The sequence below is a fragment of the Phytophthora sojae genome (assembly GCF_000149755.1).
Source record: "Phytophthora sojae unplaced genomic scaffold PHYSOscaffold_7, whole genome shotgun sequence".
Taxonomy (NCBI): domain Eukaryota; phylum Oomycota; class Peronosporomycetes; order Peronosporales; family Peronosporaceae; genus Phytophthora; species Phytophthora sojae.
In genome coordinates, this window is record NW_009258121.1 from 3,137,308 (window position 1) to 3,158,938 (window position 21,631).

A 21,631-nucleotide genomic window follows, 5' to 3' on the forward strand; every position below is an offset into this window, starting at 1 on the left:
GGCGACGTCGCGGCTGGCAGAATCGGAGCCGTGGCTGGCGGGCTTGGCGCCGAGGTGGCCGGTGGCGAGGCTGAGAGAGGCAGCGCTGGAGGTTGCGCAGGCTGCGCAGTTGGCGCTGCAGCGCCCGAGGTCGGTGCTGTCGGCGTCGTGGGTGGTGTCTGCATGGCTGTAGGTAGTGGGCCGAGTGGCTTTTCGAAATGGTATCCACCCCCTTCAAAATTTTGAAAATCAAAACTCCTCGCTTTCTCACGACTTCGTTTAGTTGCGATTTTGAACTTGGCCTCTTTTAAGGTTGCGATTTTGAACCTGGCCTCTTTTAAGGTTGCGATTTTGAACCTGGCCTCTTTTAAGGTTCAAAATCGCAACTAAACGAAGTCGTGAGAAAGCGAGGAGTTTTGACTTTCAAAATTTTGAAGGGGGTGGATACCATTTCGAAAAGCCACTCGGCCCACTACCTACAGCCATGCAGACACCACCCACGACGCCGACAGCACCGACCTCGGGCGCTGCAGCGCCAACTGCGCAGCCTGCGCAACCTCCAGCGCTGCCTCTCTCAGCCTCGCCACCGGCCACCTCGGCGCCAAGCCCGCCAGCCACGGCTCCGATTCTGCCAGCCGCGACGTCGCCTCCCAGGCGCTGACTCCGCCGGCCACAACGTCCCCCTCCACGGCGCTGACTCTGTCGGCCACGGCACCCCTTGCTGCTCGGCGTCGCGAAGCAGACGAAGAGCCTGATTCTGCCGACGATTCTGTCTCTGGCGTCGATCCCACTGCTACCAGTGAGAGTGAGGTGGACGAGGACAGCAGCGACGACGACTTTACGCCTGATTCGGAGGCGTCACCCAGCGACGACGAGGAACCGCTCACAGCAGAGAGCGCGAGCAGTGAAGCCGAAGATGAAGAGGATATTAGTATCTTTTTGAATGACGCGAGTCCTCGAGCCCGTGTGACTGAGGTGATTCATGCGGACGCGTGTGAGAACGAGTGCGTCAAGGGCAAGGCTCGTGAGTTGGAGTTCTTGCTGTGCTCGCTGGACCAGATGACGAAGCAAGAGCGCACCGCGAGCTTGTACACGCTCCTGGCTTTGTTGATGCAGACCCCCACGGTTGAGCGTAAGAGAGGACGGGGTGACCGTGAGAAGTTTCCGTACATCCTCCCCTACGTAGGTCATGTGTGCCGACCCACTTTCGCGCTCTGCTATGGAGTAGTCCCCATTACCTTGCAGCGCTACAAGATGCGCATCCGAGAAGGTAACATGTCGATCAAGGCGCACGGTAACCGGCTCAACACGCATGCAGCTCGTAGAGGCTGTTAGTTCGGCGTCCAAGAGCTCAATCACGGTGCATCTGCCTCGCGGAAGCTCAGCGCTCAAGTCCTACAAACCTATTCTCACCGAATTGTACAAACGACTTGACGGCATCCAGAAGTTCCAGATTTTCACGATGGACGCATCGCAGCCAGGCGTCGTTGTCTGCAAGAAAGGCCCCGAGAGCGAACCTGTAGAGATTAGTTTGAGCCGTCAAATTGACGGGATCTTCACCACGAAGGAGAAGGTGCAGCGGATGATGACGGACCATATCGAGACGCTGTCCCCTCCTATCCGCAACACCGAGAAAATTGCGCAGATGTACCACAACATCAGGCCCTACGTTCCTGCTGAATTTCAGAGCGATCCCCTCTACACCAAGCCTAGCGAGCAGGAAGGAGAAGATGCCAAGTCACGGAAACAAGCACGACGTGAGCATCGCGCGGCAATGGCCGTGGCGGCTAAGGCTAACCAAGACCAGCGTGGTATCACGGAGGCTGTTGCGACGAAAAAGAACCCAGCAAAGAAGAGGGCTACTGCAGCAAAGAAGACGCAATAGAACAAAAAGCACAAAGCTACTGCGGATCTGCCTGCTGAGCAAGAATAGGCAGCCCAAGGTTGTAGTCGATCATTATGATACTTATGTCTACAGTTCATTCAAAATGTTACTTACATCCAGATATCAAATTTTCTAAAAAAAATCAAAAATATACCCCTGGTGATTTGAAGTGACGGCACAAAAGTGAGATTCTAACACTGTTAGGCTTCGAATTAGCTAAAACGGACAACATTGTCGGATTCGCTGACTAATTTTACACCAGTTCATCAAAAAAAATATCCTTTTCGGGGTTGAAGTCGGATTTTTTTTTTTACGGTCTCGTTCTCGGTCGTTTCTTCATACCAGAAGCTCGGGAGGGACTCAAACGAAAGAGGAGACATCCCTCTTTCCAATTATGCGCCTAAATCGCGATTCGTACTTAGGTTGATAAGTAACATTTTGTTTGCCGTCGTCTCATATACTCTAGTACAGTACAATATATCGCCATACTAAAGGCAAGTATGGCAATATATTGGGGTAAATATTGATATTGGTACAATATTGATTGTGATGACTGCCTCGCCGACAATCAATATCAAATACTTCCTCTGGTTGGAAATGATCACCGGAAACAGACATTTTAACCAATAACTCCACCACTACGTGCTGTATAAAGCTGCGGATTGGACAAAAAGCAAGCTCTTGATCTCCGCTTTCCATAGCCACCGATTTCATCTCGATCGGGTCCCTGTAGCCCACGTCATTTTCATTTTACCGCTCCAAGTAGCAAGCCGATATCAAGAGGGCACCCCCGTACTTTGTTTAGAGTCGCGAAAACATGACGAAGGCCAACCTGGTGGACATGGAGCGCAGAGGCATCATCGACGAGCTCCTCTGGGCTAGCCGGATCAAGCAGAACAGCGGCAGGAAGCGTAAGAATCGAGATGAAGTGCGGACGAAGCTGGCGAGTGTTCCTGTGGAGGATAGGGCAGTTGAGAGGCGCGTTGCGGCTGCTTCAGGGCTCTCCCGGCACCTAGTACGACAAGCTGTGAAGGAAGGCATGGTACGGCGTCGTACGACGTTTATCAAGCCGGCGCTGACCCCCGAGAACAAGCTGGACCGTGTCGAACATGCGCTGTCGTTCATCGACGACAAGACGTTACGCTTCGAGTCGATGCACAACGTGGTCCACGTCGATGAGACGTGGTTCTACGCAGACCGCAACAGACGTTCCTACCTTGTATTTGACGGTGAAGAGATGCCTCCACGAGCCTGGAAGAGCAAGCGCTTCATACCCAAGACCATGTTCCTGGCAGCACTCGCACGCCCTCGGTAAGTCTCTATATTTTTATAATTTTATACTGTGGATAACCTTTGACACTGTGAATGAAATTTCTGTGTAGGTACGATCCACACCGTAAGCAGAGATGGGGTGGCAAGGTGGGGCTCATGTCTTTCACGGAGAAGTATAAGGCACAGCGTAAAAGCAAGAATAGAGCCAAGGGGGAAATTTGCACACGCAATCTTGATACCGTCGATCGAAATGTCTACAAGGACTATCTGATCACCAAGGTGTTCCCAGCTATCAAGTCGAAGTGGCCAAGGAAGGACCGTGCCAGTTCATCTTCGTGCAACAAGATAATGCGAAGCCGCACGTGTCGCCAACCGATCCGGACGTTGTCGCAGCGGGCACAGAAGGAGGGTGGAACATCAGGCTGTTATGCCAAGCAGCCAACTCACCCGAGCTCAATTGCCTTGACTTGGGAGTTTTTGCTTCAATGCAGAGCATTCAACACCGTCTACCAAGGAAGGGCATCGATGCGCTTATAGCGTCGGTTGAGGACGCATTCGGGAGCTCAAACCCGACACTGTGGACAACATCTTTCTTACGCTACAGGCGTGCATGCGGGCAATCTTGGAGGAGGCTGGCGGCAATCTCTACAAGCTTCCACACTTGGGGAAGGCCAAACTCCGACGTGCGAATGAGCTACAGGTAAGTCTATCGTGCAGTAGAGAGCTGTATGACGCCGCACTTGCGTTACTCCAATCTTCAAACCGTGGTAGTGCACTGTTCTTTAAATGAAAAGTACTTCGAAGTAGATACCTTTCTCCTTCTTTGAACTCAAAGTACACTTTATAAATTAGTATTTGTCGTGTATAAGATTCGGCCGTCCCAGAAAAACTGCCGACCTATCATAATGACTTCCGGTGATCATTTCCAACCGGAGGAAGTATATATTGTCCGATCCCTGGTGCTCGAGCCCCGAGACGGATACCCATTGCCTGAAGTACTAGAGCCCCGAGACGTACTCCAAGTACATGTCGTACTTCGATAGAGTACAACGTGCACTTCGAACAGCCCCTCTCCTACAATCCTTTTGGTGAGCCTCTAGTTACTACTAAGTCGGACAGTTGAAGGTAGTTCAATGTTGGGCGAGGCAAACTGAGCACGGACAAAGCGCCTTGCTATCCAGTTGAAGCAAGCAACCAATCAAAGCTCACGGACAGCAAACAAGGGCATGTTCAAGGACGTGTGCAAGGCTCTCCATATCACGCAGTCACGGTGAACGTGTTGGACGTGGCCGTATACGCCGTGAGCGCGCCCAGCAAGCTCTTCGAGTACCCGCGGTGCACGAAGCGGTAGGTGCCGGCGACGCTCGTGCGCCCGCCCTTGCGGGTGTTCCACTCGCACGTGTTCTTGCTCTCAGCGATGAGGAAGCGCTCCCAGTGGTAGCGCAGGTCCCAGTGCGCGTCGGTCAGCACGGTGGAGTACGCGCCACTGGAGCCAAGTTTCTCGACATCACAGAAGGACGAGACCAGGGTCAACGCATTCTTCGGGTGCGCGCCGGCGAACACTGCTGAAGCCACACTACCGACAGCGTAGGTGCTGGCGGGCTGCGTGCGCACGTAGCTGAAAGAGTAAAGCAGAGGGGACGAGTCAAACACCACACCCGTCTGCAGCGTGATGAGCGAGCTGCGGTCGATCTGCAGTGGTGTGGGCCCCACGTCCAACGGCACGGACGGGTCGGCCGCCGACTTCGCCACGCGAGCCAATTCCTGCTGCACCGCGGCCAACTGGTTGGGCCCGAAGAGCGTCGACGCGCCCTCGTAGTTCTGTGTGAGGTATTCTTCCTTGGTGGTCATGTACTGCGCGTAGGCGTTGCTGACTGAAGCGAGCTCGACCTCGGTCACTCCAGCCCCGGCCAGCGCCGTCTTGACGGTGTCTCGGATACGTCTGCCGGCCATGGTCGTGACCTCGAAGTTGGTGACGGCGATAGCGAACTGGCCGATCTTGACGACCTGCACCGGCAGAATGTTGGGCACCCAAGGCACGGGCTCCATGAGGCCGACAGCCAACAGCGGCACCTTGTTGCCGTTCTGGCAGTCCTGCACCCACTGCGGCGTCTCCTTGATGACGTCGCCTATGGTCTTGAAGAGCACGTTGGCCTTGAGGTTGCCCTCCGTGAACATACTAAGCGCGCGTCCGTCTTCGGTACCAGCAGCAAAGTTCTGTCCCACGACGGCGGGGCAAGTTCTGTTGGCGTAGGGGTCGGCTGTGGTGGCTTTCACGCCGTCCAGTGTGACGTTGGAGAAATCAACGTAGGAGAGTTTAGCCACAGCGGAGCCCTTGATGAGTTCAGAGTCGCCCTTGATGAGCGTCAACAGCGTGTCATACTGCCGCTTGCCCATGATCTCAGCGGACTCGATCGTGGTGTTCCCTTCGCCGCTGAAGGTGCCGTCTCCGTTGTCGATCAGGTTGGGGCTCACGTCTCCGGCGTTGGCGATGCCGATGCCCACCACGACGTTGTCTAACTCGTCCTCGAGCAGAAACTCTGCGTATCCCTTGTTGTCGCCACTGATGAGCAGGTTGGCTGCGGTGAGACTGGTTGGGTGGACGGGGTAGAAGGCCAAGACGCCGCGGAGCTTGCCAGCGCTGCTGTAGAAGTGGAGCGCGCGCATCGTCGTGTCGATGTTGCTCGAGTACTTGGCTCGCTCCGACTCCGGATTGGCCATGTATGCATCAGGAGAGCGGTTCTTGCCGCCTTTCGTCACCTCGCCCTTGTTCCAGCGGATCGTGCCGCTCGCCACCGAGTTGTGCGCCTGGTCGATGGCGTCCAAGATGCCGCCCACGATCTTGTCGAAGTTCTCGCTGATGTACCCGAGGATGGACACGTCGTAAAGGAAGTAGCCGGCAGTGCCTCCCGGTCCAGCGTGCGTGTGCGTGGCGTGTAGAACGACGTTCTGCTCGGTGTAGACGCCGCTGTACTTGGTGGCGAGCTGGGCGAGGACTTCTTGGTGCACCAGCTGCATGACGGAGTGCAGGTCGCAGTGGACGAACATGACGCGGCTGCTGGTGTCGGGGTCTTGAATGAGGAAGGCTCTGGCGTAGAGGCGACTGAGAATTCCAGCGTCCCTTTCGTCCGTGCTGGCGAATCCCATCATGATGACCTCGGCGGCAGGCCCAGTGATATCGCTCTTACCAACGCCGATGTTGTACGAGGCAGCAGGCCGGGTGAAGACCACACTTAGCAGCAGGAGCAGCAGCCAGCGCAGCAGCATTGCGTCCGTCTTGAAAACTGGTCCGAGGATGAGGAGCTTGAGCACTTGTTAGCACGTTCGGAAATGAGAGCCTCGAGCCTATGGTGGAGAACGGAAGCGCGTGTATGCATGCAAACTAGAAGAAGGTCGTGACACCCGTCGCCTTGAACCTCTATCCATTCCGGTGGAGAGGGGCCATCAGGGAGTGCCACCTCTCCTTGTTAAACCAGCTCGACCTGATCAGTCTTCTTCACCACAGTAAGCCTCATGGTACAACTCCATCGAGACTCATCAAAGTTGAAGTGGTCGGGGCTTGAAGATCGCTAACCACTTATAATAGCAACCCGATTGAGCTCCTACCGCTAGTGCGTTGCAGAAGGTTGTTTGGTGCCGTGGCGCGAGCTTTATGCGTGCAAAACGCCCAGACGCCTGCATCAGCTGAGATGAAGCAGGCCGAACTGCGTCTTTCTAAGGAAGTCGTGCGAGGTGGGGCGAAGAGCAGTACATTCGAAAGCTTAGCCCGGCCTTGAGGAGGCGCCTTGAGAGCCGCGCGCAGATCATCGGAGGAGCGCGGCGGCTTGAGAGGTGGCTCCGAAAGGCTACCCCCAATGGGACGGTGGGAGGGTAGCAAAAGTCGATAATTCCTTAGAAGTCCGCGACTCCGGTCGTTTCGCCTTCTTATCGTCAAGAGCTGCGATTGAGTCAAGTCGTGCTCTTCAACGTACGATTCAACGGATGAACAACTCACTCCATTGGGCTGGCGGCGTCCCATCGCTTTGGTTGTCCATACTCAACGGCGAAGACTTGCCCCCCCCCCTGATCTTTGGCTTGATCCGAGAAGGGCGTCACCTGCTTGCATACAGCCTTGCTCGATATATTTTTTATTGTCATTCCGTCACAGACAGACATGACGATACAGATATAGCAAATAGGATCGTCAAATGCGAGCAGTAACTCCCTGCACGGTTATTCGCGGAGGCACAGCCGTCGGTCGTTCTACGACGATCGTTAGTGCTCCAGGACCCGACATTTCTCAATTTGCAGCGCAGGCCACACAAGCTCCTCCGAGTGCTTCAGTATGACTCCTGCGCCATCGGTTCCAGTGCCAGCATGGGACTCGCGAGCCGACCAGCAAGAGAGCCTCGTCGAAAATGTCGTCTCCTCCCACTTCCAGCACGAATCAGCTGATAGCAACCTCCTTTTGCCTCTGGAGCTGGACGACTTCAACTCCGTTGGCGACGAAACATACCGAGGCGCTACCACTCCCCACGTATCGCGAGCAAGGCCCCGTGTACGTCTGCTCTACATTGATGAGGCTGTGCGTCAACGCTTTTGCTCCAATGCGCAGTATCTTTTGCAAACAGCGCTGAAGGACCCGCTGGCCGACTCCACGAGTGGTCAGCTTGCGCGCAAGGCGCTTCGGTACCGCAACATTATGAGCCGCACCGAAGAAATCGACCTCCATGACCCAACGTCCGATGTCTCTGCGTTTTTCGGTATTAAGTGGCAGCGTAGCTACAGCTTGACTGATGACTGAGGAAGTATGGTGCTGCGCAGATGTCGTCAATACAAGAAAAAGAAGAACGTGTAGGTTATGCGATTCGTGTTGAGTCTGCCGTTCCCAATTCCTGTTGAGTCTATCGCTCGCAACGTTTTACGCATTATCTGCTCCTCACTGTAGGATGCGATGAACAACTTCAACTCGTGTCTTGCTGTGCTTCATGCAGCGCTAGAACTTGGAGAAGCAGCCGAGTATTCGCTGACATAACTTCAGGTCTACGTCCCCTTTACGCTAGCTTGACGCGCCGGCGTCTGTCAAATCTGCCTCTGATACATTGTCCTTTGTTTTTGATTTTCTTCCAGACACTTGGTGGTGGCTCGTACGTGTATCCTTATTGATCAGCTAACTACAATGGGCTCCAGTCGTCATGCTGAGATTGAAGTGAGTGAGTGCACTGCGGGGATTCTTGCTCTTCAGTGAAAAAAAGCAAATCGAGCTCAGGAAGCAACCAAGAAGTTCTCGCCTAAAACTCAGCACGCAGCAACTTGACTGAAGTAAGCCAGTTTTGCGTAAACTGACACGCAAGAGCACAAGCGTATGGTGGGTGTCTGCTCGAGGACGGGCTGGAGGTTGCCATCGCCAACGCCGTGCAACAAAGGGCACCGTCGCGGAGACATGGCCGATTTCAACCCGGATATAGGGCAGGATTCTCAAAAAAAAAACTCTCATGTGGGTCCGCACGCAGTCTGTCAGGTCCTAAGCCGTCGAGAGCGTGGTCTCAGCTTCGCCGTCGTCCATCCCAAAAACGTGCTGACGCTGGTCTCGCTGGGTACAAACTCTGTTCCATCGACTGGCATCGTGATAAGGTTGCGGCTGGGAACACGTACGAATCTCAAGACTATAGCTTCATGCACAAGATATAATTGTTGAAAAGTGGCTCGAGCTGTTAACGCTGCTGAACCAGGCTGGCCTACAAAAACCTAAAATCCTCTTGTTCCTGTAGCAAAGTGGGTTTGCAAAATCAAGCGAAGAAGAGCACTCATTTATTTTCATGTGGTACCCGTAATAGCTCAGGGCAAAATGGCGATGCTGCGTCATCTCGAATTTTGCCTCGGCTTACATGTTTGTATCGTCAGAATGACGTGTGTGTCATGAATGACACAATCTCGACAAACGAAAATGAAAAACCTTACTTCAAGTACATGCATTCGTTCTAACCTGGCCGAGGTCTTGAGCTGCCGTGCAGTAATATCTTTTACCAAACTGCTACTCAGCTTTAACCTCGATGTCGTTCCTTCGCCACTCGACACCGAAAAATTCCGAGACGTCGAACGCTGGGTCTCGCGGGTCCACTTCTTGTAGGCGACTCGTGATTTTCCGGTTGCGGAGGGCCTTGTGCGCGATCAGCGAGCTCTTGGATCTTGCATCAGGGTCTTCCAGTACGGCATCGAGGAGGCGCTGGGCGTTGGCGCAGAATTGAGCGCGGATCCTCTCGTCGGTGTAGAGCAGACGCACGCGGGGCGATTTCGTAGCTCCGGAGCTTCCTTCACTCCGACTCCGCAGCAGTTTCTCTTGTAAAATACCTAGCTGCTCGTCCACGGATTCTTCAGTGTCGAGGGGCAACAGGAGACCAGTGACGCCGCTCTCTCGCCCATGAGGAGCTTGTCGTCGAAGAGAGCAGTCGACGCTGAGGCTTCTGCTCATTGCGGCAGGCTTATTTGGGTCCATGAGAACGGGGGGGACTGGAGTCGTGTGCGTCCGGCGAGGCGAATTCTGAAATGAAGCCAACCGCCCGAAAGCCGCTCGGAACACGAGGAGGGTCTGTATCACCCGCATCAAAGGCACGCATCCCATAGAAGATACTACTAGTACGAGGCAGGAAAATGAGTGCAGCGGCGCTGCCCGGTAAACTCATGACCAAGGCCCAGATGAGTCAATCCACCTGCCTCTCATCAGGCTGATTTGCAGTGCAAATACCTCGCTGAAGGTCCAGCCGTTGAAGACAGAGAGGGCCTATCTATCGCCAAGGCCTTCCGCCGACGCTGTGTAGATGTAGATCAACACGAACGCTGGAGTTTCTCCTCTAGGGGTGGCAGCGACCTCTCAGAGAGAAAAAAAAGCAGCGGCAGTCTGCCCATAGCTCTCTACGGCCGTTCCAAGAGGCTAACGCGCAGCCTACCGACATCGTAGCGGAGAGCAGCGTTGCGACCAGAAAAATCTGGAGATCGCCTTTTTCTTCCATATCTTGCACGACGATGGTGGGCCTCCTGACGACGGTCCAAACTGGACCCAATCTTGCCGTTACGACGGCATCCGACCGGCGTTGCTTGGGGTCGCACGCAGCTGCTGCGCTGCAGGGTTCCCACAGCGGGTGTCAGCAAGGCGGCGTAGCTTGTGTCGAGGATCTGCCGCCTCTGCTCTCCTCTTGGAAACACTCCGCAATACCGACTCAGCAAACATTCCGAAATCTCGAGAAAATTGACTCAAAACCCTCGCTGTAACATGAGCTGATCGCTTGGAGCCTTCGTCATTGTTCAGATGCATTCGCGTGTGATATCTAGCCGTTTCTAACGGCAGTGCCCGTCGGGGCACAGTTGGGCGCGAACACCGGACTGAGGAGTGGATAGAGCCTGTAGACCTCGCAGTTCCTGAGCGCTGCTTCTAGGAGAAATAGCCTTCAGCGGTTGATAGCACAACAGCAAAATGACGCTAGGACCGAGCGCTGCTGAGTATCCCTTGGTCTTGAGGTAGCGGCACTAATAGAGCACCCAGCCTGGTAGCTTTCTTCGGATTACACGTAACCGAATGACGGATCCGACACAGCTGGTTCCCAAAGTCGGTGTATAGCGTTATCCATGAATTAGCGGTAACCGGATTTTTAGGTCAATCCTACATTTTGGTCACGGGTCAAATCCTTACTTTGGTCACGTGACCTAAGCGAATGAGGTCACATGTAATTCGCAAACGGTTTGGTTGTTAAGTAAATGCGTTATAGCGATTCTGCTCCTGACAGAGAGCGACTTCCGCACCATTATTCCGCGCTGTCGTGGTCAAAAGAGTCGTCTGGACGATAGTCTGCTGTTTTATGATCCATCTCGGCATCGTCGGCCTCTAGCACTAGAGCAGGATTCAGGGTCATCAGTGGCGATGGTAGGCTGCTCTCATAAGTCTTTGCTCTTCTCTGACCCCACAATGTCGGCGGCCTGACGCAATGGATAACAACGCGCGGTGCCGCATATTCGTGAGAAATACCTTTTCGTGACCTACATTACGCGATGGGGGCCGTCTCATGTTGAAGTGTCAAGCTCGAGTGCTGAGCTGTGGTGCGATGGGTTAGCTACTTCTGGGCGCGTATAAATTTTCTAAGTGAATGCTACAAAGCACGAAATAGAATCCGGAGACGATGTCGAAATTTCATAATGGGTTCCCTGTGTCGACGAAGTTGTTCATGGGAGGGTGTGTAGCCCTACAGTCTACTTGTACTATTGCTATAATACCATGTCGCACTATACGAGCCGGTTGCCTCTGTGTACTTTGTAATCGTTGAGTTGCGTTATTGTGTAGAATGAAAGCTAGGTGCAATTCTGTATGGTAGGCGGCTCAAAATATAGCAGGGTATGAAATATGGTAGGCAAATACATGATAAGTGTAGTGGAGGTTTTCACAGAAGCGAGCCCAGCCCACTCATCGGGTGGCTTCTACAGAGCGACGCTACCAAGCGGGCAGTAGGAAAGGGAGGAACAGCGAAACCAATGCAAACGACAGAGAGAGAGGGGTCGGTTTGGTAGAAGACGCTAGCAGAAGGCACTAGCAGGAGTCAGCTGAAACACATACACAGATTACTTTGAAATCAACCTCTTAAGCTAAACAGAGCTTTGGTTTGCTCGGAGCGCTAGCCTCCCTGGTCCTTTATAATAGTGTTCCTAAACCTACTTACAGCTCTGACTCTTCGCTACAAATACAGTCGTTATGCCTCCGAGACGGCCGAGTCGCCGCTTACCGTCGCGGTGGACAAGAGTGCTCGCGTCCCTCCAAGCCGAAGCTGGACGCTCGACCAGCGGACCTTCACTCTCACTGGCAACACCGTAGCAAGTGTGCATATGCTGTCACCTTGCAAGGTAGGCAGAGTGAATTGTAAGCGCTAGAGGATCGGGCATTTGCTAGGCCGTTAGTTAGGCTAAATGACTGCAATGCGCCGCACCTTGAAACGAAACGAGACGGCGAGTCGAGTGTGCGGCCAAATCTGTGCAGCATACTCATGGCCTTCGGCAACGCTGTGATCCCAGGAACAGCGGGCGGCGGGGTACTCGACTTCGACCTCGAGCGAGGTTACGGGGCCCCACACGTCGAGCAAGACTGAAGGCTAGGTCGAGATAACGCTACGTGACGTTGAGTCCATGAGCTCAAGCGCTGAATGCGAGCGGAGTCCCGTAAGCACGGGTTGGTGACTTTGTACGGTGCTCGTACTGCAACATGGTAGGTAGCACCACCTCTTCTATCTAGGGTATTGCGATCTGCGCTCATACTACGAGCATCACACACGCGTGGTAGCAGCTCACTGTTTAGCAATGTAACTACTGCCCGTGCAACATGCATGGTAGGCGGTCTCTTGCAGTGTAAATGGTAGGAAGCACACATTTTAGCATGGTAAGGACTTGCAGCGCAACATGGTACTTTTGCTAGTAGCAAGCACGCTGTGCAAGATGATCGGCAGCCCACAGTGCAGCACTTAGCCAGCTTCTACTGTAACACAGCAGCAACTCACGGTGCAGCACGTCGTGTCCTGTAGGAAACCGCACTGACAGAGTACAAAAGCATTGAGAGAGGTGTCGTGTGTACTGAGAAACTTGAATGATGTCTGAATTCTTCAGGCTGAAGAGAGGTGGACCATCGTCCGCTTCGAAGCTGCATACTTAAGTATGCATTTTGCTCTCATTCTCATGCGGGCGGGCGCGCATCTTACCGTCTGCATCAATGGGTGTGACCTGTTAAGTTTGGTCACGTGACCTAGCGTCCTGATGTGTGACCTATTTGACCATCATACCCGTGACCAACTGTTAGGATTGACCTGTTTTCCCCTCTTCGTGAATTAGTGACCAAGAGCAGTAGGTTCCTTGGTCTCGACTACAGGAAAAATGAAATCGTCATGAATGTCCACGGGCAGACACCAATTGGACACTTGAGCCGGAAAAAAATAAAAAAAATCGCTGCTGTCGTCGAGAAAGTCCAAGCCAAGCGGCTAATACCCCAATCCTAGAATGGCCGCGTTACATCCGAACCAGCTAAAGTGTATCAAAGGCGGGAAATGGGCAGCGATAAGCAAACTCCAAAAACCTAAGGGTCTCGCTGTGGCAGCAATAGGATTGCCGTTTTCAGGGCGACATAAGCTTGTGCGATGTGATTACTTCGTTGGGGTCACGTAAGCTGCAGTAGTGTCGTTCGAATCGCGTCTTCTTTCGTGATGCTCCATTGCGCGTACTCAATTGTGTTTTGAACAGGGAGATTCAAGCTCCGGAGGTGTAGACTGGCATGGATGCAGCGATCGGAGTCTCAAAGGCGGAAGCCCAAACAGCAGGAACCCCAGTGTGCCTCGTCATGTTGACAGTTTCCGCGGGATGGCAAAAGTCTTCTGCATAACAGTGTAGCAGGACACAGGCGCGCTATCCATTCCATCAGTCAGTCATATAACTCTTGACACTTGAGAGTCTTCTTCACTCGGCAATAGTGGGCTGCTGCAATTGAAAACAACACCACTAACATCGTCAGCGAGAACAACAGCGAAAAGAACTGTGTGTTTTGGTCAGGCATTACCGTACACGGTGTCTGAACTGCATGCACCGTGTCGCTGCCAGTCTCCTGTTGCTGCTGTTGACTTGTGGGACTACTTCCGTGAAGCACTTCTTCGCAAAGCTTGACCACGAGACGATCAACACGCAGCGGACTCCTACGCGGGCTCGGGCCCATCAGCAACACCACCTCACGTCAGAAAATAGGACGCGTGCGAATGGATTCCACAAAGTAAAAGTAACATGAGCAGGTCAGAGTCGTCTGAAATAGGATGTGGAGGCATTCTCCAACGCGCTATTCCTGGGGGCACTACATCCGACGGTCGTTCTGAGGCTCCGGTTAGAGCTCAGGTGAACAAAGGTGTGAATATTACTAAGTATTGACCAAGTGCAGAGCATTGACCAAAGGGAAGCCACTGGACAGAGGAATCGATGGCCACGCCGCCTAGGATGCTGCGAGGACAACGTGCGCGCTCTTCACTGGACTATGATGCAGGCAGACTCGTTGCTGCTCAAAGTTCAACGGAAGTGTGAACCAACGCTGCGTTTTCAAGCAAGTGGACAATAGGCACCAGTGCAAAGCTGTGGAAACAAACGATTTGATATCATTTCGGTCACCGCCGCTTGCTTCGTGCGGTTCGTGTGTGGTCAAGCCGCAGGTTTACATGCATGGTTCTGAGAAGCATGTCTACGACGCCACTCTCAGTGGTGTCCACATTTCAACGAGTCTTCTCAATGAGTAAACTTCTTGGGTGCGATCTTAATATGCGCTGGGAATTGCGCTCCAAGCTAGCGGCCCTCTTCCCAAATGTCTACCAGCGCATTCTACCATTGCGACGGCAACCCAGAACTACCCCGGATCTTGCCGCACCATGATGGCGTCGCTGTAGTCGCACACGATTGCGCTGGCCACGCTACCGCTTTTGGAGCCCAGTGTACCAAAGGAGGCGCGGACTCCAGCTCCGTCCAGGCGTTCTGAGGACGTGACTAACTAAGCCACTGCACTGAAATAGACGCCGGTTCCCTCTCAGAAAGATGTACCCTCGACAATACAAATCCATAAAAATGGACTAGTACTCATTCTGCTGCGCCTGGGGCCTCTCCGATGAGACCTTTGTGCTGTAAGGAAGATCGAAGCCACGCGTGTGATAAGCGGAAGGAGATAGCACCGCTGTTGCCGTGGAATCGCCGCATGTGAATGACTCCAGCATCGGGAAGATTTTTAAATGGGTCTTATGCAGAACAGGTCTTGGATTTGACTTTTTCTATGATCTCGTGATTGGATGACATTTGCCATCTTTCGGCAACCTACCGGTACCTCACTACTGTACACGAGTTTACGGGTGGCAAAGCACCCTCGAGAGATTTCAAGTTCTACCCGCCCAACACGCCATGCACCGAGCCTCCTCCCCATCCATGCCGCCAACTACAACGCCTTGAGCACCCGCTCGCGACGAGCCGGACCGACAACAGAAGCTCAACGCGAGCGGTGCTCTAGCGTCTACTACGGCCTGCCAGTGGTGGCTAGCGAGGAGATGGCCCACTGCTTCGCCGCATGCAAGCTCCTGAGCAGAGGCATGGACTCCTGCTACTCCGCGTCGGTGCTCCAGCGCAGCGTTGCTGTATAGTCCGCTACGACGACCACGGCGTTACATACTGTGACAACGGGGATGGACAACAAGAACGTCAAGCCCAAGACGGATATCGGTGTGCCCACGCCCACGCTCCGCCCCAGACCTGACCTCCAACTCGATGGTGTCAAGGCTGCCCACTAGTGTTCTCCATTTACCTGTAAGTTGATTTTAGTTCCCGCTTACTTCCCGGAAGTGAGGTAAATTTACAGGTAACTGATTAAGTGTCGATTATACTGGATAGTATAGCATATGCCTTCTCTATAATACGTCAACTTATCTGGACTAGTCACTCCCGCAAGACTTGCATTTTCCCTTCTGCGAGGAACCGATGCGAGTCAGGTAAATAGCAATGTCGAGCTTGGTAGTTGTGCAGGTGGTGCTGATCTTTGAAATGCATCCAAGAAAGAACGCGTTTTACCTCCAGGGACGCAGACGCGCATGGTAGTCGAGTCGTTCGGATGAGTATGTCTAAAGAGAACTTCTACAACGGACTGCGATGTCTTAACTGGAAGACCAAGAACGAGGAGTGAAAGAGCAAAATGTTCGGACGGAGAATTGGAGGGAGGGCACACGCCGGAGCCTTCTGGTATTATTTTTATTATCTCTAACTCCAATCACCGGTAGCCTAAAAAAAGTTCCCGCTTTACTTTCCGTAAATTAACCGGGGTAAGTCTTACCGGTAAGGGTAAGTGCGAACACTGCTGCCCACGCTACGAGCTCGTGGAAGTGGACACATGAACAGCGGCATGGTGCAGTTTGTTACGTCTAACAGCGGTGCCGAGAAGACCTTCCAGCTGTTCGTCATGCGCCAGGACAAGAAAACCTGCATTGGAGGTGGCAAGGTGGGCGAGCCCGGCGAAGCGCAGCAGACTGAGGAAAGGATCAGGGGTGCAGAAGTCGGTGGATCAAGCTCTTCAAACCGAGGCGAAAGCTGCGCCGGAGCCGGACCATTGTGCGACTAAGGTTTCCTCAATGGCTGAAGCTCTGGCGCACGCACTAGAGCCCACTGAAGCGAAGGTGCCTAAGGACGTCGAAGCTGCCGAGGTTGCCCTAAAGAAGGTGCATGGGGTGTGGGTGGGGCGACGGAGCAGCCGACATTGTCAAGACTCACTGTACTATGGTACAGTGCAGGCTACATCGACTACATCAAGTTGAGCCCAGTGCGCAACTCACCGCGTGCGCTATAATGAAGGAGCTAGGCAACCTTGCAAGGGTACATTGGGGGCACACCATGGGTCATCACTCGAGACAGCGGCTAACAACGTCGTCTTTCTCGAGTATTTCAGTCTTACATGCATCCAGACCAGACAGGAAGGGAAACAACTAAATAATACTAGACACAAAACTATTCATGTATTGATACTCATTAACTCTCTTACTTCGAAGTACCTTACATATGAAAGTCAATGCCGCCTTGGTCAAAGCATTATACTCGGTTGTTGGTGTGCTAATACTATAGCACGGCCTGAGTCTAGCGAAGTCGTTGCCAACGACTCCTTGGCCCAGACGTTGTAGTTTTTGCGCTGTTTTCAAGGAATACGTAGTCTCCATAAACGAATGGAATGCAGTAACTCACCACATACATATAAGGATGAGCAGCATGTGAGGTCTTACTCTGGCGAGCAGCTATAATATATAGGTACAGGTGATAGCTTACTACTACTAACGACTAAGGGGGTGATAGTGAAGCTTCTACGTAGTATTTGGCCCTGCAGAATGTCTCCTCGTCCAAATAGTCGGCCCACATGAACAGCTTTCACATTGCCAGCACTCAGTAGAGCAAAAAGATGAACTGATAAGGTATCCAAGAAGACAAGTTGAGCCATGATCCACTGTTGCGGTTGTTTGGTCCAGGTCTTGCGATTCGGTCATATAATCAGCATGTTCAAATCCTGGACCTGATCTGCATAAGAACCAAAATAAAGGCAACCCAGCATCGCTATCATTTAAGTTTTCACATTCAAACTCGGTTGTATTCACCTCTGGGTCGGGACTCGTGAGGCTCTCTCACGAGCTTTAGAATAAGACTGCGTGTGCGATACAGCCGCTTGGAATCGAGTTTGCAATCGCTTTTCACTCCCTTCAGGATTGAAAATAAAGACTTGCGAATGTAAGACTTTCATTCGTTGTCGGCACCGTCAGTGGATCTAGCTCATTCCGACTCAGTGGCACTGTTGCGCCTATACCATCTCTGTTGACCGGCGATGAAGAACACGCAGAAGCTGATCTCCTTCTTCTACGCCTCCCATGAGTGACTCGACACCTCATCGCTTAACACTCGGTGGAAACCCAACAGACTAGTTATTACACTTACCACAAGCCGAAGGATCGTCAAAAATAAAAGCGGTAACACTTCTCCTACGTCGATCTATTTGAGGAGCCACTTCTGCTACAGCCGCCGGCTGTCTTAAGACACTCCATCGTGTCGTCCTACCAAGCTTGGAGCAGAGGGCGCATGTTGCGAATAATGCATCAGCCCCAGTTGCAGCAGAACTCCACGACGCGGCCGTCCAAATATCTTCTTGCTGAACGAATACTCACACCGTCAGCTTGGATACAGGGGCTTCCCCCCAAAGGTGCAAGCACAACGCGTTCAAGCCTCGTTGGTTGTATGACGCTGACAGCTTTATGGGCTGCAAATACCTCAAGGCGCAGTTTTGCTCTCATGCCCTGTACAAGACTCACTCGTCATTTTCCTGCTACTTTACTACTATTGCGACTGACCTTCGTGAATTATTATTGTTGATACTATAGCTTGTGCAACATTGGATCGTCAACACGACAGGAAGACCGAACTGGAATTTAAACGATGGCGTGACAGGCTCGAATGTGTAGTGCGTTTCGAATGAACACAGTCACGAGGGAAGCTGGCGCTTTCTTTGAATTCCTTGCTTGTTTGGTTGTTCTCAAGTTCTAGAGTGAGGAGGTTAGATAGACCTCAGATACGCCTACAAGCTCTACTAGGATACCTGATCTAATCTAACCACCTCGTGGTCTTATCCTACGCCAGCTTGGCTCTGATCATCCTCGATCGACAGCCCAGTGTGTGGTCAGGTCGTGAAGACCATCGCCCCACTACACCGCCCCACCAAGACTTGACCACGCCGTTGAAAGTGGTGATCAAATGTTGGCTTCACAGGAATGTTGCTTGAATGTACCCATGTACCCGAATTTCGGTACACCTTACCAGTGGCAACTTTAGCACTTCAACTTGAAGTTTTAAAGTTGCTCGACTGCTGAAACAAACTCCAAGTCGCTCTTACCAGAAGCATACTGCTTCACCATCACGGGAATGTCCTTGTACAAAGAACTGAGAGACTCCCAAGAGTCCTTAATTGGTTCCAGACCTTTCCACCCTACCAGAACCTCGAAACATCTCTTGGCCGAGTTCCATCGGTGATCCTTGAGCTCCGCAACAGTAAGGACAATACCCTGAGCAGCCACGTGCTCCCGTATTTCCTCTGTCGCCTCAAACGATTCATCCGCATAGAACTTGAGACGCGAAGAGTGCACGTCTGCCTCCGAACCAGTCACTAAATGCTGGACACGGAAAGAGTGTTCGTCTGAACCAACCACTTGGTACGGGCCTATCCACGTGACTAAAAGCTTGTCGTTGTGTTTCTGGTCTACACGAGATCTCAAAACGTAATCTCCAACTCCGAAATTTGGTTTCCTTGCCCCTTTTTGCATCGCCTGATTACGCCTGGTTTGATCCGACCTCGCTATCTCCACTTTCCTGTGCATCTCCTGCACACACACTCGTAGCTTGTCAAGGTTCTTCTGAATCTGCTCTGAGTTGATGCCAATCTCGACAAAAGTCTCAGTGTCTTTCTCAAAAGTGAAATCTAGAGGAGAGACTGCAGGTAGAACACAAAACAATTCCACGGGAGCCTTGTTTCCCAAAGAAGGTACCGGTGTGTGATTCAAATTCGACTGCACCGCCGAGATAAAATATGGCCAATCTCGAATATCCAGTTTGCTTTCGAGACAAAGCACACGCAAAACTTGAATATTATCTCGGTTCAATCTCTCTATAGTTCCATTAGTCCACGGGCTGTAAGCCACGGTGAACCGTTGCTGGCAACCAAGTCGCTTCGCCACTTCAATCATCACTTGATTCTTAAAGTGACTCCCTTGGTCACTAATCCACACTTGGGGGGCTCCAAATCTACTGTGCCAATCGAGAATGGCCTCAGCAGTCACTACTGCACTCGGTGTTGCACATGGTACCAACTCACAAAAATGAGTCGCATCGTCCTTAAGTACCAATAGATACTTGTAGGTACCGTAGGATTCTCCTAGATGCAAATAATCTCAGTGCAGTGCTCCATTTCGATCCTTACAACGGAAGGTGTCAGCCCATGGTCTGGTTACAATCTTCCCCCCTTTTACATGCTGACACATGAAACAGTCAGCAAGAAAGGTTTTGACCATGGCTGAGAGATTCCGTACGTAAAATCGTCGATTCATGACAGCCATTAAGGTTTCGCGACCTCTGTGGTCCTGCACGCCACAGTGAGCGACCACAAGTAGCCGCTGCAGTAGGGCAGGCTCATTGTCTGGGATCCAAATGCAACCATACCTGCACAGAAGTCCGTTATCACCACGATTCAAACGTTTAGGCAGGCTCACAATGTGCCGCTGTTGAGCCTCCTGCAGTTCTTGCACCGTAGGTCACACGAAAGTACCGTCACTAAATGGTCGAATACGTTGGCGGCGTCTATTTTGGTCTTTAGGCTCGTTGTCTTCACGCTGCCGTCTCAACGTCACACGCTTCACCGCCATATTTGGCATTCCACTCGCACAGGCCCACCGAGAAACCATGTCGGCTCAAACGTTGCTGGTTCCGTCGATATGCTCGATACTGTAGCGGTATTCCATTAGTTTCATGGCCCACCTCATAAGTTTCCCGCGTACGTGCTTTTTAACTTCGTTGCCAGGTGCAAATACATGTATCAGGTTGCAGTGGTCGCAGTACATGCGAAAGCCACCAGGACGCAGCAACAGGTAACTGAGCTTATCACATGCCATGATGATTGGGTATGACTCCTTTTCGATGATACTCCAGTTTCTCTGAGCACCAGTGAACGTACCACCGAGACAAATCAATAGTTCGTGCTGCTGGTCCTGAATCTCAGCACCTTGTTTCCACTCAGGCACTTGCGAGCGATTACAGACCAGCCCACATCCGAGGCATCAGTCAGGAGAATCATTTCCGCGTCCGGCTTCGGGAACGCGAGGCTAGCTGACTCAGCTAGAGCTCGCTTCATCTCGTCGTATGCCTCGCGCTCTGACGAGGTAAGTGCGACTGGGATGTCCGAAGCTGCACGCTTGGTACGTCTCGAGGCTTTAGCCATCGCTTGATCTAGTGCATCTTGCAAAGGGCGAGCGAGTCGTGCATAGTCAATGATACTGTCCCGCATCCAGTTCGTAGAACACAGGGATTGTTGCAGCTCGCCTGCATTCGTTGGATACGGCATACTTCGCAAAGCAGCAATTCGCTCTGGGTCATGTTTCACTCCTTCCCCATTGCTTATCTTACCACACCATTTTACTTCTTGCTTGTACAGGCAGGACTTGGCGGCACTCAGCTTAAAACCGAACTTTGCCGTGAGCTCAAGCAGCTCCTGCAGTTTCTCCAGGTAGGTGTCAACATCGGGGGCGTACAGCAAGAGATCGTCAATCCAGACTAATAAATGCTTGTACAATAGTGCGGCGTAGCAACGCTCCATGGTGGACTGGAAGTACAGTGCTGCATCTGCGCTGCCTTGAGGTACGCGTCGTGGAGTGTAGATCTTCCTGTGCGTCATGTACGATAGGAGCTCTTGACACTCCTTGGCCAAAGGTAGCTGCCAATAACCTTTTATGAAATCGAAAAGGCCAAAGTGTCTGCTGCCCCGTACATTTTCCAAGTCTACATGCAGGTTGGGCATCACTCCTGCCATGGGCTCCGTTTGCGCGTTCATTGGTTTGTAATCCACAGTCTGCCGGAACTCACCACCTCCACGTTTGCGTAAAGGCAATGCGGCACAAGCCCAACGACTCGTTGGGTTTTCATATACCCATCCAAGTTTGACAAGCATGTCGTTGAACGACTCCAGAAACGCTTGATACGCTGGTGCGTACTTCCGTGCTTTAGCTTTGAACGGCCTGCAGCCTGCTTTCATGTGCACGCGCATTGGTTCTACGTCTACAGGAGGGTCGTCACCGAGTACCAGCCTCCAAACGTCGCATAGACGATGATACGCAGGCGTTCAACTTTGCTCACGGGAAATCCTTCCTGCACTGCTCGTTCAATCATCAACTCGACAGCTTTACGAATATCATC

At 52.4% G+C, this 21,631-nt stretch overlaps 8 protein-coding genes across 8 annotated transcripts; 4 read left to right on the plus strand and 4 right to left on the minus strand.

Moving 5' to 3' along the window:
• Window positions 1-1,291: 1,291 nt before the first annotated feature.
• On the plus strand, window positions 1,292-1,864 carry PHYSODRAFT_518094 (hypothetical protein; the record flags this gene model as incomplete). The annotated part of the gene is made up of 1 exon (XM_009534485.1): window positions 1,292-1,864. One exon carries the CDS (start codon window positions 1,292-1,294, stop codon window positions 1,862-1,864), a length of 573 nt encoding a protein of 190 aa, XP_009532780.1.
• A 2,529-nt stretch (window positions 1,865-4,393) lies between these two features.
• PHYSODRAFT_317518 (hypothetical protein) lies at window positions 4,394-6,403 on the minus strand (the record flags this gene model as incomplete). The annotated part of the gene is made up of 1 exon (XM_009534486.1): window positions 4,394-6,403. The coding sequence occupies one exon, from the start codon at window positions 6,401-6,403 to the stop codon at window positions 4,394-4,396; it is 2,010 nt and encodes a 669-aa protein (XP_009532781.1).
• A 1,255-nt stretch (window positions 6,404-7,658) lies between these two features.
• Window positions 7,659-7,907, plus strand: PHYSODRAFT_460021 (hypothetical protein; the record flags this gene model as incomplete). Its single annotated transcript, XM_009534487.1, has 1 exon — window positions 7,659-7,907. A coding segment is annotated over one exon (249 nt), but the record flags the coding sequence as incomplete, so codon positions are not given.
• Window positions 7,908-9,176: 1,269 nt separating this feature from the next.
• On the minus strand, window positions 9,177-9,434 carry PHYSODRAFT_456576 (hypothetical protein; the record flags this gene model as incomplete). The annotated part of the gene is made up of 1 exon (XM_009534488.1): window positions 9,177-9,434. A coding segment is annotated over one exon (258 nt), but the record flags the coding sequence as incomplete, so codon positions are not given.
• Window positions 9,435-16,037: 6,603 nt separating this feature from the next.
• PHYSODRAFT_336878 (hypothetical protein) lies at window positions 16,038-16,490 on the plus strand (the record flags this gene model as incomplete). The annotated part of the gene is made up of 3 exons (XM_009534489.1): window positions 16,038-16,203; window positions 16,286-16,373; window positions 16,430-16,490. The coding sequence occupies 3 exons, from the start codon at window positions 16,038-16,040 to the stop codon at window positions 16,488-16,490; spliced, it is 315 nt and encodes a 104-aa protein (XP_009532784.1).
• A 2,032-nt stretch (window positions 16,491-18,522) lies between these two features.
• On the minus strand, window positions 18,523-18,993 carry PHYSODRAFT_515475 (hypothetical protein; the record flags this gene model as incomplete). Its single annotated transcript, XM_009534490.1, has 1 exon — window positions 18,523-18,993. The coding sequence occupies one exon, from the start codon at window positions 18,991-18,993 to the stop codon at window positions 18,523-18,525; it is 471 nt and encodes a 156-aa protein (XP_009532785.1).
• Window positions 18,994-20,472: 1,479 nt separating this feature from the next.
• On the plus strand, window positions 20,473-20,949 carry PHYSODRAFT_517571 (hypothetical protein; the record flags this gene model as incomplete). Its single annotated transcript, XM_009534491.1, has 3 exons — window positions 20,473-20,637; window positions 20,697-20,733; window positions 20,795-20,949. Coding segments are annotated over 3 exons (357 nt in total), but the record flags the coding sequence as incomplete, so codon positions are not given.
• Window positions 20,950-20,982: 33 nt separating this feature from the next.
• PHYSODRAFT_515292 (hypothetical protein) lies at window positions 20,983-21,533 on the minus strand (the record flags this gene model as incomplete). Its single annotated transcript, XM_009534492.1, has 2 exons — window positions 20,983-21,134; window positions 21,347-21,533. Coding segments are annotated over 2 exons (339 nt in total), but the record flags the coding sequence as incomplete, so codon positions are not given.
• Window positions 21,534-21,631: the final 98 nt, after the last annotated feature.